General features: G+C 34.0%; 1 protein-coding gene across 2 annotated transcripts in view; it reads left to right on the top strand.

The window, feature by feature from the left end:
* LOC115883105 overlaps positions 1–16,707 on the top strand; it is a 79,025-nt gene that overhangs the window by 61,856 nt on the left and 462 nt on the right. For both annotated transcript variants that reach the window (XM_030901400.1, XM_030901399.1), the window contains exons 7-11: positions 6,016–6,222; positions 6,744–6,883; positions 6,942–7,035; positions 12,017–12,292; positions 14,830–15,161. In XM_030901400.1, coding sequence (XP_030757260.1) covers positions 6,016–6,222; positions 6,744–6,883; positions 6,942–7,035; positions 12,017–12,292; positions 14,830–15,161 — 1,049 coding nt within the window. The remainder of the gene's footprint in view (positions 1–6,015; positions 6,223–6,743; positions 6,884–6,941; positions 7,036–12,016; positions 12,293–14,829; positions 15,162–16,707) is intronic.

The raw sequence follows: 16,707 nt of genomic DNA, 5'->3' as shown, positions 1-16,707 counted from the left end.
CAACTCCTTGGGAGGAGACTACATGGCCCAAGTAGTGTACCGTTTCTTGACACAGATGACATTTCTTGGGGCTAAGTTTCAAACCAGAGCTCCCTAGTCGCTTGAAAACTTCTTCCAAATTCTTCAGATGATCGTCAAAGGATTTCCCAACCACTATGATGTCATCCAGGTACACTAAACAGGTAGTCCAGGATAGTCCCTTTAACACAGACTCCATTAGTCTCTCAAATGTAGCTGGCGCGTTGCACAATCCAAAAGGCATGACGGTAAATTGCCACAGTCCGGAGCCCACCGAGAACGCTGTCTGTCTTCTCTCTGTCTTTCGGCGCCATGTCGACTTGCCAATATCCACTCTTCAGATCTAACGTAGAGAATATCGTTGACCCCGCCAGCGTGTCTAGAGTATCGTCTATCCTCGGCAGGGGATAGCTATCCTTCTTGGTAACATTATTGAGCTGCCGATAATCAACACAGAACCTGGTGGTACCGTCTTTCTTCTTTACTAGTACTACCGGCGATGTCCACGGGCTGTTAGATGGTTCGATGACACCCTCTTCTTTCATTTCTCGAAGGATTTTGTCAGCTTCTTCACATTTGGCGAGCGGAAGTCTTCTCGGATTTTGTTTGATTGATCGTGCATCTCCGGTGTCAATTTTATGTTGTACTAAATTGGTACGACCTCTATGTCCTGCTTCTCCTTTATCAAACACATCTTGATACTTGATTATCAGGTTTCTCAATTTTCTACTATCTTCGGGAGATAATCCCTTAACGTTTACTAACTCCTTCACCATTTTGTCCGGAATTTTTGAAGTCGAAACTTTGGAGGCTTCCACGCTTCGAATGACTGAGGAGACCGAACAACAGTACCCTAACAGGGTTCCCTTCTTCAAGGATACAGAATAATAATTCGTGTTCATTACTCTCACCGGTACAGTCTTCTTCGCTAGTAGCAGGGCTTTTCCAACAGCGACCCCTCGTCCTATTTCGCTGTCATGGTTCCTTGGCTCCAACAGAATAATACTCCCATTATTCATTTTACCTTCCAGGCAACTATCCAAAAATATCTCACAGCGTTCAGGGATCGAAACATCTTCTGCTACCACCACGCGAAGCGTCTCTTCACATTTTCGATGTAGAACCACTTCTTCTTCATTTATTTTCAAAATTCCCTGTTTGAAGTTTAGTTCAAAACCTCTAGTGGTCATAATGTCCATTCCGAGAATTAGTTCATCTTCGATATCTGCTACTAACACTGGATGTTCAAAACTGGTGCTGCCAATAACAAAATTAAGGTTTACTTCTCCCTGGACAGCAGCGGAGCCCCCCGTAGCAGTACGTAGTCGCCATTGTGTTGTTTTAACCTTCTTCGATGTTTTAAGAATGTCCGGTCTGATGATAGTTTTCGTCGCACCTGTATCCAACAGCATGGTCCGGAACTCTCCATCAACAAAACCATCCACAAAAATGCTGTTGAATTTGTGTTGTAGCGAGGCGACTTGAGCAGTTTTCGTTGGGGCATGTTGGGTAGAGGTCGACGTGTGCCCCTTTATTTCGACCCTTAGTAGTTTTCCGACCTCGACGAAGCCGGTTCTTCGTTCTTCTCCTTACAACGGCTTCGCACGTGTCCTACCTGTCCGCAGTTCCAGCAACGAATCGGTCCCTTCTTGCCCATGTACTGGTCCATTACTTTCCGAACAATCCCTTCCACGGATTCGTCGGAACATTCGTCGATGGCCCGTACTCTTCCTAAAGACCGAGAACTTTGTTTCGCGGCCTCGAATTCTAGGGCACGTGCTAAAGCATCCACCAAGTGCGTTGGGTGGGCTAGGAGAAGTGCTTGTCTTGTCTCCTTGTCACGTAAGCCATCGGAGAATGCCTGTACTGCCAACCGCTCCATATCATTCTCGGGCGTAGCAGGGTACGCAAGGCGAACGAGGCGGGCTACGTCGGCTTCAAACTCCTGCAGAGACTCATTTGACTTTTGAATGCGATTTTTTAGCTGGGAATGATAGACATGTTCCAAATGAGCTTGGCCGTACCTCATTTGTAAATGTCGTACCAATTGCTGATAATCTCCCTGTTCCGATGGTGACAGTGTCTGCAGGATGTCAGTCGCATCTCCTCGCAGTGCGACAGTCAAAGCGGTAGCCTTTTCAGCGATTGTCCATCCGTTCGCTCTCGCAGCGGCCTCAAACTGGCAAAAATAATTGGCCCAAGCGGTTTTTCCGTCAAACTGTGGAGGCTTAATAACTGACTTTGATATATACTTATTTTCGACGAGTGTCGGGCCCTCCGATGTTTCTTGACATTTTGGTGAATTTGCTTTTGCTATTTGTTCTTTCAAAATTTCGATTTTTCTATTTACATCTTCCTCAATCTCTGTTATTTTGTCTTGTTAACTTTTATCTTTTCTTCTAATTCCTGTATTTTATTATTAAAGCTGGCCTGTATATCTTTAGAATTTTCGATGATCTTATCTTCTAATGTGTTGATTAAATCCTGGGAATTTTCCATAATTTTATCACTGATTTTATCTTCTAAATTAACTTCCAAGTCAATTATTTTACTATTCAAATTGTTTTCAAATTTTTGTAGGCACGAGTCAAGGTCACCTTGCAACTCAAAGCAAAAGGTGTCAGGATCCTCACCTTCCTCAATCAAAACGTCTCTCAGTCTGGCTTGCAGAATGCTTTTCTTTCCATCTGTCTCGCATTCCCTCTCTTCCAGTATGCATTTTAATTCGGACACTTTCAAGTCTTTCAACAATTTCTTCGGAGCCATTGTTAGTCTTTTTATTTTTTTTTAGTCTATCACGCACGCCACACTTGACACCAATTGTTACGTTTTTCGTCGGTTCCGTGTGGATAGAAAGTCACAATTTATTTAAACACTATTTATTTAACACTAATTAACAAAAACAATAACGATAAAAAAAACTTAAAGAACTATTTATAACTTATTTACAACTTATCTAATTATTTATCTAACAGAAATTTATATTGAATTAGCGCGGCGATTGTAACTCTACGCGTCGATCGGTTATTTATTTCTATCCCCTTCAGGTTTCGGGCATCGGCTTATATATGAGAGAAACAGACAGTCCAGACATATCTCGAAAATTCTTAGCGGCTTTCTTCGAACGTCGGTGGGCGTATGAGTCATAGCCGAGTGGCCAAGCCTAAGGCCGAGTTCACACGGTACGGGTCCGATCGAAAAAAAGAAGGCGTCCAGTTGGCTTGGAAATGACGATCGATGACATTCCCCATATAATTTTACATATAAAATGATAGCGATCTTCATTTCATAGCCATCGCTGACGCCGTTTTTAGGGTTCCGTACGCAAAGGGTAAAAACGGGAACTATTACTAAGACTTCGCTATCCGTCCATCCGTCCGTCTGTCACAAAGGTCTATCTTATGAACCATTATAGCTAGACAGTTGAAATTTTTACAGATAATGTATCTTTGTTGCCGCTATAAGAACAAATAGCGTATGATCGAAAAAAAGGGCTCCAGTTGGCTGGGAAATGATGATCGATGACATTTCCCGTATAAATTTACATATAAAATGACAGCGATCTTTATTTCATAGCCAATGCTGACGCCATTTTTTCTCGATCATACGGTACTAAAAACAGAATTAAATAAATGTTTATAAATAAAAAAGTACTTCCACTAAACATTATCTTTTAAGTAAGAATTTTACATAGAATCTATTAAGTCCTCGGTGGCCGCGTGGTTTAAAGCGTTAGGACTTTACGCTGCTATGACGTTGGAGCCGTAGTAAGGCAGATTCGAATCCTAGCCAAGGCGACTTTTTTTCGTTTTTTCGTTTTTTTTAATTTTTACATATTTTTACATATTTATTTTTACTTTTTACATATTTATTATTGATTAACACTAGTAGTGGGAACTATCGAATGAATACTATCGAAACATTCGATAGTCGCAATTCATTCGAATAATTCGATAGCTAGTAAAAAAACATTCGTTGAAAACTATTCGAATAAAAACTATCGAATAGATGCGTCATCTGCCTTGAAATATTGTATTCTAGTAATCCGGCAGCAAAAACCATTCATTTATAAAATTCATTCATTTATGAAATTCATTTATTTGTCAGGATCGATTATAATAAAATATTAACTGGATTTTAGTTGTCGCCCGGCGACGTAGGTTTCTTTCCGAGAAACCCGACAGCGGTCGATGGCAATGTTATGAAAGAAGCCGGCATCTTTGATTTTTTGCGGAGTCATAAAAAGATAAGGACACATTATTTTTTTATTGGGGTGCTAGTATTTACACAGAAAATACATTATGAAGAGCGCTGTTGCCATATATTGGTATTAGTTGATATTAGCAAAGAATATTATTGTTTGGCTTTAGTTAGTTAGGGATAGTATGTCTATATATTTTGCATTTTTTTTATTAATATTCTGTTGTTACACTGCAATAATACTTGTTATTTTGGATGTAGGAAAATGATTTTAATGTTTTTAAGCAAAGACTGGTTTAATAAAATAATAATAACAGTAATAATTTGTTATACCTATTAACAACAAAATTTAAAATAATTTAATATAAACATTTTTTTTTACGTAGTAGCAAAATATAAACAACAAATTAGATGTCAAAATTATTTATATTAGATCCTATTTAAAAATAATATAGTCTTTAAATTTTTGTGTGGCAACGTTGGTTTATTAAATAATAATAATTACAGAACTAATTTGTTATATTAACAACAAACTTTAATATCATGAAATATAAACATTTATTAATTTTCTAAGCATGCAGTGTAATGGAAGGAAAATATAAATAAAAATTATAAATCAAAATTATTTATAATATTATGTACTTTATATTACTATTTAAAAATAATATTTACTTTTACTGGTATTTACTTTAAAAAATAAATGAAATATTTCTTCGCAAAAAACTACAGGTAAGAGAATTAGCATAAACAAAATACAAACATCGTTAACTTTTTTTAAACTGGCACGTGTAAAACTTTCAATTTAATTTTCTCACCCCATAGTTTGAGTTCGATAACCATTTACTTAACCACATTACTTAAATATGATTATTAAGTTCAACTAATTCATATTATTTAAACATCTAAAATACAAATATGTATTTTTAAAATTAATTCTAAGTTCATCTCATCTCTCTTAAAAATTGCTACTTCTCAAAATTTCCCATTAAAATATAGACCATATATACCATATAAAATAAAATAATTGAAAGATCGGGCTACGGAAAATCACACAAATTTTCGGAAAAATTCTGACACCTGCACACGCACAAAATCCTCAATTAAAAAAAAACTACTATTTTAGTATTTTAAATATTTTAATAAACCCAAAATTGGCACAGTATTTATAAGGTGAATTTATAAAAATTTGGAAGAACTAATAATGCACTGACGCACACAAAAATCAAACGAATACTATGACTAAATTTCATTTATCAAAAGCATTCGATAGTCCTGGCTGAACGATAACCATTTAGTTGCACGGCGAGGTTGTCACATATGCTTTAGTATACAAATGAATGAATGATTTTATTCGAATAAAACCATTCGATAGTTGAAATCATTCATTCAGTAACCATTCGATAGTCTAATTCATTCGATAGTTCCCATCGCTAATTAACACAATTCTTAGTACCTAATGTGTTTCTTCATTCGTTCAAGCGCATTCAAAATTTCAGCTAAATCGGAAAAAAAGTTTATAATAATATAGTGTCTAATGTTGTATAGATAATGAATGCTACGGAACCCTTCGTGGGCGAGTCCGATTCGCACTTGACCAATTTTTTTTCATCATACGGTACAATAAATACCATACCTAATCAGCAATATGAAATACACCGGCTATAGTCTGTCTTTCGACAGACAACAAATGTCACTGTCATATATTTTTTTCGCCAGGCAGACTGTAACTTATTTGTTGCATTAATCTTGTCCAGTATAATTTTAAACTTACTATACTAAATCAAAATTTTTATTTAGGGATGGATATAAATCAGGTGACGTCTAAAGAACATCAAAGAATTAAATTAACGCTCATGAAATATCTAAGCGAATCGCATTTAGCCACATTTTACGTTATTATGGCTCACCTTATAGAGGTGGTGAAATACAAAGATCACAACAAAATGGACTCATATAATTTAGCTATTTGCTGGGGACCATCATTAATATTTGCAAATTCAAATGGTAAGGATAATTTACAATAATTCAGGGTCCACAAACACATATTCATCAAGAATGGGTTTTATCTTATTATCAGAGACAACTAACGGGGGGTGTTAACGCAGTAAGTTTTTGCCTGTTCAAAAGCAACTGTATACTGTCAAATTTGATATTTCTGAAGTTCAATATTGTCGTTGTTGACAAAGATATGAAAAAGTGTTTTAATGCACCATTAAAACAACCAACCCAACCCTAAATATATTTTATTGTATACAGGGTGTTCCAAAAAAAAGTTATGATAAAGTTTGAAGATTTTTTTGAAATTGCACCAGGGAATTTTATGCTGAATCCAAATCTGTACAAAAAATTAGGGGTGCAAATTAAAGTAATTTAAAACTTTTTCATTAGGATATACCCCTCTATAAACCATGCAACATTTGTATAAAACTTTTTTTCATATCTTCGACAACGACGACAATATTGGACTTCGTCGCACTAATGGGCCACCCTGTACGTGTGTTCTTTACTATTTATTATTTTTTTAGTGTACAATACTCAATTAGATTCAAAAGTCTTTCTCAGTTCCCCAAAAGACATAGTATCACTAAGTCATGATGCGACACGGTTAATAGATTTTTTTATTGGATATTTTTCGAAGTATCCTACTGAATTAGAAAAGAGACCGGTAAGTGAAAGAAAGCATTAAACATTATGAAAATCTACAGTATTTTACAAAATTTCAGGAAAATACATGTGAAAAATATCTATCTTTAAAACGACCAGAATCAAAAGATAGTATAGAGAGTGGAGACAGCAGTACAAAAAGTTTTAAAAAAAGTAAGTGAAAATAAAAACATAACCAACTAAAATCATAGATGCCCGGTGGCGTAGAGGTACAACTCTCGTCTACCAATCTAAAGGTTGTAGGATCGAATCCTACAGCCGGCAGTTCAACAGCCGACTATTTTTTTTTTCGAGAGGGGTAAAAAATCTTCTAAAGACCTTACCGACCTGGTGTTCTGGTGGTCGGCGTGTGTCGGATTCGAATTTCCTGGAGTTCGGTTACTGACTAAAAACTTCCCGTCCTCCGTTTCCTACACCTCTTATTACGGAACTGCTCTCGCATTACTTCATAATAAGGGTTGTCTAGTAATCACTCGTCCCTAATCTTCTCTTCCAAGATATTTTTAACCACACCATATACTCGGCTCCAGCCTTCAGGTGACTCCATTAACTCATCCATCATGCTTCGGGCGTTGAAAGTTTTGCCGGTTTTATTCATTACAGTTGAGGGTTGGAACCTTTGGTGTTACATAGCAAAATAAAAACACTAAATCACCACAATACACCAAAACAGTTTTACTTTTACACTGGACGCGCGTTTCGCTAACCATGTTAGCATCAACAGCAGATGATTAATATATATATTGGTGTCTCTTTCAGAGAAATATGTTTGTGGTTATCAATTCAAAATTTGTTAATAAAATGTCCATTTTGAATAATAAGTTTAAAAAATTAAAAAGCTCTAAAAACAAACATGTTTTCCAAAGAGACATAAACATAGTGGAAAATCTTTCTTCGCAGACTTTTGATAAACAAGAGCTCAGTTTATTAAACAAAGGTTTAAAGTATGCATTGCCCAACTCTGGTAGCGCTTTGGAGGAAATCGTCGTTGGTGTTGAAACTGCTATTCAGCACTTGCCCGAGGCTTCTAAGGTATTTGCAAGAGAGGCTTGTAGAAATCAGTTATCAAAAAATATTGTTTCAAGTAATTCATTAAAATCTAACAAAGAGCACAATATTGTCAAGAGTTTGCGTAACAAAGATTGTTTCTATATAAAAGTTGATAAGGGAAATAAGGTTGTTATATTAGATAAAAAAGACTATTACGATAAGGTTAACAACTTAATCGATAATGGCCCCTACATAAATTTGGAAAAGAATCAACCTTGTCTAAGATGGTAGCAGACGTTAAAAAAACTCTAAAAGAATGTAACACCCTTATTGATCTTCTTTAAAGAGGAAATTGCAAGTATCCAATCCCTCATTACCAAAATTGTATGCTTTGCCAAAAATTCATAAACCGGACAAGTCAATGCGCCCAATTGTTTCGGCTGTAGGTTCTCCGACTTATATATGTATATATATATATATAGTATTTTTAATACCCATTTAGAATAACACCATCCTTATTTATTATTAATAAATCAGTTGAAACAAAAAATTACCAACAAAAATGAACGTCGATTATTAATAATTTGTTAGATGTCACGTTTTTGAAGTTACATTTCATGTTAATGTCATAACGCAAAATAAGATATAAAAATGCGATATTCTGATGAATCCAAAAAACTTATGCTTAATGTAGTAAACTATTTTCAAAACGATTTAGGATCTCGATTTAAGGCAATTCAAAAAACGTCCGAAGCACTAAAAGTTCCAGAATGCACATTATATAATCTTTGAAAAACCAAACAGAGCTACAGATTTCGAATTTAGAAGAAATATGTCTGCAAGCGTTTCCCGGAGCAAAATCCGAATTACAAAGAATACCCTACATTGTTTGAGGGAAGTAATTTACAAAATGTATGCGCGAAAGGATAAAATCACAGTAGAAACTATTTTCCGGCAATTTATCGAAGAGTCTCCAGAAACTAAGATTTCCAAAAGTTCGTTATATTTGGGAATTAAAAAAATGGGTTTTCATTTAAAAAACGGGATGGAAGAAAACAGTTATTGGAAATGCCTGGAATCAGATTAAAAAGAATATTATTTTTGAACAAATACCATGCTGCTAAAGCGAAAAGCTCTTTAAACCTGTTTTTCTGTAGAATTTGTACTTAAACGAGCCCTTAAATAAATATTATTACTGCTTGCTCGACTTCTTGTTATATTATTTATTATACTTTTAGTGCATCAGACGCTTTTTGAATTGCCTTAAATCGAGATCCTAAATCGTTTTGAATATAGTTTACTACATTAAGCATAAGTATAAGTTAAGATATTCTTTGGTATAAGCCTTAAATCGAGATCTTAAATAATATAGGTATTTTTTTTTAAGAAAACTCGGTATCTAGTTAATAAAACAATATTTTTAAAATTAGTGCGCTTCTTTTATATTTTTTTTAATACGTCAACATCTTTAGAATTTCATAAAATTAATTTTTATTATTATAAACCGCCACTGATAATATGAAATTTCAAGTCACTCCGCCAATGCAATAAGAAATATGTCAAGCATTTGACATGACAAAGGTCATAACCTAATTTTTTTCATGCGGGTTTAGATGGTGCAAGAAGCCGCATACGTTAAGTTACTAAAACGGCTGGTACCTCTAAATAGGTATTAAAAATACTATATATATATATATACATATATAATATTGATATATATATATATATATATATATATATATATATATATATATATATATATATATATATATATATATATATATATATATATATATATATATATATATATATATATATATATATATATATATCAAACCAAACCGATAATCTTCCCATCTCGGACACTTTGTATGGTCTCGATCGTCAGGCTGATTACAGTATTTGCACTTATCAAATTCTCTCCTGCGAAACTTGAATAAGTAGGTATTGAAACATCCGTGACCGGTGAGTGCCAGCGTAAGAAAGTAGTCCGGTTCTCCATGGGTCCTCTCTGTCCATCTTCTCAGGTCCGGGATTAGTTTCCTCAACTGCTCTCCTTTTACTCCATTCTCCCATCTGATTTGCCACTGCCTCATAACCTCATTCTCTAACTCTAGACTTCCTTGTCCTACGTATCTCTTGGCTCTCTCTTTGATTTTTAGGTCAATCGCCCGCCAATACTCCGGCCGCTAGTTCCGATACTGTCCTGTAAGCACTACAAATGCGCAGATTTACTTGCCTTTGCATTAAGGCGAACTTTTGCGTAAGCTTTCTGTTTTCGGTGACTGTGTGCCAGATTGGCGCACCGTAGAGCATGTGTGAATGTATTACCGATGCCAGTATTCTTCTCTTTGAGGCTCTGGGACCCCCGATATTCGGCATTATGCCGTTTAACGCGCTTAAAGTTTTTCCAGCTTTTTCCAAAGTTCTACTAGTGTGCTCTGCAAAAGTGAGCTTTGTGTCTAGCCAAATACCGACGTACTTGATGGAATTTTTGGGTCGTACAATAACTTCCTGAATTTTGAATTCGACTGGCGTCATCTTCCTTTTCCTGGTGAGGAGTATTGCTTCTGTCTTATCAGGAGTCAATGTTAAGCCATTTGTCTGCATCCAGTTGGACACCCTTATTAGAGCGGTGTTTGCTTTGTCCATCAGTATCTGTTCTTGTTTTGCCGTTACAACGACGGCAACATCATCAGCAAACCCGAGCAGTTTGACATCATCTGGCATATCTGTTTCCAATAGACCATCGTACATTACAATCCACAGAGTCCCAGTACAGACCCTCGGGGCACACCGCTGTTTATGGTCTGAGTAGTAGTCACTCCTTCGGCCTCTATAATGATTTCTCTTTCTGACAGATATGAAGATATCATGTTTATAAGAGCTTTATCCACGTCTCTTCTTAACAGTTGATCGATTATTTTCTGGCAACTTGCACTATTAAATGCGTTTTTGACGTCCACTGTGATTACACAGCAAATCCTTCGATGGGCATGGGAGTAGTCCTCTGCATCTCGAGAGAGACTTATTTTTATTAAAATAAAAATAGTTTAGGTACGTAGGTCGACTCAGCCTTAAATGAGTACTTGGGATTCACCATCCTGAGGTAATAATAGGCGGTTGAAGCGTAGTGCTAGCCACATTACCTTCCTTGTATACCGAACGGCTCTAGCATGGCAAGCTGTACCTTGCTACTCCCAATGCGTTAAACGCTATGTATGGGAGCGTTTGTATATTATTATGAAAACATATACAGTAAACGCCACGAATGTTTGGGAGTGATTCATCGGTCGCTACCATGTGAACTAATCTGTTCAAGGTCACACAAAACTTAATTCCAGTGCTGTGGTGTTTTAAGTCACATAATAATCAATATATAATCTGTTGTAACTTGTTGTTTTAACTGTCAAAGTCTTGTCAAAACATATATTTGGTTATAAATATAAAAGGGAATGCCCCATTGGCCGCACTGCAAGCACACCAATGAACTGACGCACAAAAACGCATCAATCAAAGAAACGCGATATAGTATCATCTTCGTCAATCACGCTAACATTTTAGAATAAATAAGGACGAGCGCAGGCAGATGATTAGACCGGGCCTTTAAAAACCAACGTCTGCGGTAAAAATTTACGTTTTTAATGTAAAAATGACAGCGCGCTCGTCGATTCTAACTTCATCAAGCGATGAATCACACCCAAACATTCATGGCGTTTACTATATGATATCTTTGATATCAATTAAACTTTGAGTTACGTAGTCGAGGGCGCGATTTTTAAATTCATTGTTGCAAACCATGGACATATTCGGCGCCGGGTTGACTAACTGGAATTTAAATTTCCCACTGGGGATTCAGGTGGTAGCTCTGCTGTAAGAAATGTTTAGTTGTCACATTTATTGATTTATTTCCTGACATTGTCATTCGTTTTGACACTTTAGTTTTGTATTTCGAGTTTTTGATTTAAATAAATAGTGTAAAAAGATGTAAATAATAACTGTTTATATATTTATAATTAATGTATTTTTGTTTCCTAAAATATTTTGAAAAGTGGGCAACGCTGTGCCGGTCAAGCTTTATTTGATATGAACTATATATTTTAATGTTTCTATGTTTTAGCTGATATTTAATGTTTATTTTTAGGTAATAGTAACTTAAGTTTAAGCGTAGACGAAGTCATTAAAAAGGCAACTGAATACATTGAGTTAAACCTATCAGCTGAAGGACTATACAAAAAGCCTGGAAGCTCCGAGAAAACAGCTAAAATCCTGAAAAAATTACACAAGAAAAAAAGCAACGAACTTGATAAATATAGAAACGATGTGTACGATTTTTGTGACGCATTGAAAAAATACCTGAAAGAATGTTCGGAGCCTTTAATTGATGGAAGTACAGTTGAAAGAATAACTATAGCATTTGGTGAGTCTCTCATGGTAAAGAGTGTAATGTGTAACTTCTTTGGGTACACCCTGTAGTACTATAAAGTACTAAAATATGTATATAAATACATATTTTTAAAAATGCTTTAAATTAACCGAGGGATGTCTCACTGTTGGAATTACATATACAGGGTGTCTCACTAAGAATAGCTCTGGAAAGTATTAGCCGTTAAACCTGCGGAAAAATATTTATAACTAAAGCGACCATGAGAAGTTGCTGGAAATTATTTTGAAGCTTGTAGAACGGTCGCTAGAGGGCGCAACTGCTATGGAAAATAAGAATCTGGAATTTTTACGAAATTTTGCTTAGATAAGGGGTACTATAAATAATAGCATCACAATCTTCAGTAAATTTTGGATCTTTTTTGTTAGAACCATGGGAAGGTTAAATCTGTTTTTATTTGAATGAAATATTAATAACTCCAAACTGGATTATCATATAAACAATAATGAGTTTTGAAGGAGGCGCACGCTGTGTGCCTCCAACAAACATTACGCTTTTTTTTCAAAAAACAAATAAATTCGAAAATATATGTAATTTTAGCTGATAGTAAAGACACAGTTTAGTGGTAAAGAGTAATAAATGCTTAAAAAGTCATCTTGGTACCTTTTTTTCAAACCAAAGATATTAGCAAAATTATAATACGAAAAAATAAGCCCTTAATTACCTTATTTTTTTAACACTGCATCCCTAGCCCTCTTGATTATGATCATTCTAATAAAAACTAAGACAAAAAATTAGTTTATTAAAAAAACAATGTATCAGAATACCATAGTGCTGGGTGTTTTAACATGTAATAATTAAGATATCAATGACAGTGAAAAAGAAAGGACGCCTCAGTGAATTCACGGTAGGCTTTGGAAAAAAGTTGCTTATGACGTAATAATATAGATGTTAAAGTGTTATTAAATCAAAAATTTGATAGTCATATCAACCGCTTTTTTAAGTAAGAAAGACATTTTTAGAAAAGCAATCAAAAGATAAAAAAACGCTGCTGAGGCTATGTTGATATAATGTTGATAAAATAACATTTTTATGTTTAAACTATCGCTTTAAAATAAACTTTTTTCCATTTTTCCATTATAAAAAAGTGAGACTGTTATACTCTAGAAGTTTTTTGTACTAATACATTTACACCTGTAAATAAAAGCATATTCTGTAGATAAAAATAAGTGAAAAAGTTCGTATAGGCTTTGGTATAGGTTATAGTATGTACTAAAATTCTTAGTTTCGGAGATACAGGGTGTAGAAGTTTCATTTTTATTTCAATTTTTTCCAAATAATTTCTGAAGTAACGTCAATATTTGGATGAACATTGGTGTCTGGGAGTTTTTTTGACATGAGAAATTTGGCTTTGATGTCAATATGACTCCTACTTGTAGAAGGCGCCACCTACATATTTCTTAACTGCTTTGAAGAGTAATAACTTTTCGTTCGTACCTGTATAAAACTACTGAGTAAAAAAATATATAATACATATATGACGCTTTTTACGTAAAAAGGCTTTCTTGGTAAAAATCTCTACAAGTAATGGTTCTCGAGATATTTGGAATCGATATTATCAATGCCTGTCATCATTGACATAAATTAAACTTGTTGACTAAATAGTTATTAAACTGGAATCATAAATTTGAAATATTTTTTTGCCAAAAGTTCAACAGAAACTGTATTATCGTCATTTTTTCGCAGAAAAATTTATGATTAAATTAAAGACAAAAAGTTCCCAAATTTGTAATTTCAGTCAAACAACTATCTACTCAACATGTTTATTTTTTTGTCAATAATGACATGTATTGATTATTTCCATTCTAAATATCTTGAGAACCGTTGCTCGTAGCGATTTTTACCAAGAGACATTTTTTATGTAAAAAGTCAAGTCACGGAAATGTATATTTTTTCACTCAGTAATTTTATACAGGTACAGATGAAAAGTTATTACTCTTCAGACCAGTTAAAACACATGTAGGTGGCGCCCCCCTACGAATAGGAGTCATATTGTCATCAAAATCAAATTTCTCGTGTCAAAAAACCTCCGGACACCAATCTTCATCCAAATATTGACGTTACTTCAGAAATTATTTGAAAAAAATGGAAATAAAAATGAAACTTCTACACCCTGTATCTCCGAAACTAAGCATTTTAGGACATACATTTATACGAGCTTTTTTACTTATTTTTATCTGCAGAATATGCTGCCGAAGTTTCCGAAATACAGTTCAGACCACCCTGTATTTACAATCAATTTATATATGTCGTAGTTTTTATTGTTAATCTAAGGTCGTAGTCACATAGTGTTTCCCGTCTTTTCGTGAAGATCCAGTCACTTCATGAAGCGTCGGTTAGGTTAGCAGGCTAGTTATGTTGTTAGGTTAGTTTTTTTCATTAAGTGACTAGGCTTTTCATGAAAAGACGGAATACACTATGAGACTACGACATATAAAAATCGAATGTAAATGTTTTTATTTATTTCTCTCTATTATCTATTGTTTTCTCTATTATTATTTTATGCTTTTTAGGAAACAGTCAGAATTATTTAGAATCAACTACACGTCGAGATGTAATAGCAACCATCGAAAAAACGCACAAAAAAGACAGCCTTATATATTTGCTGCGACACATTGGAAAAGTTTTAAACCACCAGTCGATCCATAAAGTGCCAAAGAAGGAGATTATCGAGATTTGGGCGAACGTATTGAATTGTGATAAAAGAATTCATCGATCGCACGATACATTTACGAAATTTTTAACGATCGCTGTTGAGGTTTTCAATGACAACTTACCCGACTTGGTCAGATCGAGCTATAACAATAATGGAAATACTCAAAACAGAAATGATAATATGGCAGAGGTAAATTGGATTTAAATTTAACATATTATAATCATTGTCAAAAAAAATTAATTCATCACGCCTAGTAACAAGAAAAAAATTAACATAACTTCGAATGTATTATAAGTTTTTTTTATTGGACATATTGGCTCTGAACAAATTTTATTTTCGATATTTTTCGATATCTTCATTCAAAGATATTTTTCTCCAAAAGATTCTTTTCGATTCATATCGTCATTTCCCCTGTAATTTATACTTGTTAAGATAGTTTATTAAATTTAAAGCCATTAAAATTGTCATATACAGGGTCGCTTTCGCTTTTATGTATGGAAACGGTCGATTATTAGGAAAAATATAGAAGGTACCGCAAAAAGTTAAATATAAAAGTTACAGGGTTTATAAATATCTATTAGCGGGTAATAAAGTTAACTATACAGGATCGGTCATAAACTCGTGGCACATCAAAGTTTCATTTTTTTAAATGGAACCCTCATACCAACCATTTTCGAGTTATTGACTTTTGAAAATATCACTTAAACAATTTAATTATTTTTATATGTTCAGTTTCATTTAACGATGCCATTATGCCGAAACTGTAATACTTTTGTAATATGTTTTTAAATGCATATTAGCTACTAGTAAATTTAAGTATACAGGGTCGGTCATAAAGTTGTAGCATATCAAACTTTATTTTTTTAAATGAAACCCCCTGTATATTATTGCATGTTTCAATTCTTCCTTCAATTTTAAGCATTTGGTATTTGATATTAGTTCTCAAGTTAGCATTTATAGATGTATAAAATGAAAGTATAGCAAGTCTGGAAATAACAAAATTTTCGTTTAACATTTCAATTATTCGAAATTAATTAAATTGAATTGTTTAAGTAAAATTTTCAAAAGTCAATAACTCGGAAACGGTTGTTTTGAGGTACATTGTGTGTATTTCGATTTTTGCTTAGAATTGAAGGAAGAATCGAAATATGCAATAATATACATGGGGTTCCATTTAAAAAAAATGAAATTTTATGAACGACCCTGTATACTTAAATTTATTACTCGCTAATAGATATTTAAAAATGTTATATAAATTTTGTAATTAACTTTTTGCGGTACCTCCTATATTTTACCCAATAATCGACCGTTTCCATACATAAAAGCGGCCCTGTATAATTCAGTGGCGTGCATATAATCTAAGCAAATAAGCATTGCCTCCCCAGACAAAATCATTAATCTTTTTTCATATAATTGCATTATATTATCTCATTACTAATCCAACAAATATTCATAATAAGTATCTTTTATATTATTTTTATTCTAAAGATTACGTAAGATATATTTAAATTATTTTCGACTACAGTGTTTCGAAACAAAATTCAAATCTAATTAATTTTAAAAGGTTTATACACTTTATTACTAAACCGAAACACAACTTAAATGAATTAAAGCCTAACACATCTAAGACTGATATAATCGGAACGCACTAAATTACAAAATTCGGAACGTACTTAAACAATATAAACTCTCATCAATATTGAACGATGGTTATACAGATTATTTATATTAAGCT

The sequence above is a fragment of the Sitophilus oryzae genome, unplaced genomic scaffold (assembly GCF_002938485.1).
Source record: "Sitophilus oryzae breed Bouriz unplaced genomic scaffold, Soryzae_2.0 scaffold_1809_pilon_pilon, whole genome shotgun sequence".
In the NCBI taxonomy this organism is placed as follows: Eukaryota; Metazoa; Arthropoda; class Insecta; order Coleoptera; family Curculionidae; genus Sitophilus; species Sitophilus oryzae.
The sequence above is the reverse complement of the archived record's forward strand: the minus strand, read 5'-3'. Positions and strand labels throughout refer to the sequence as shown.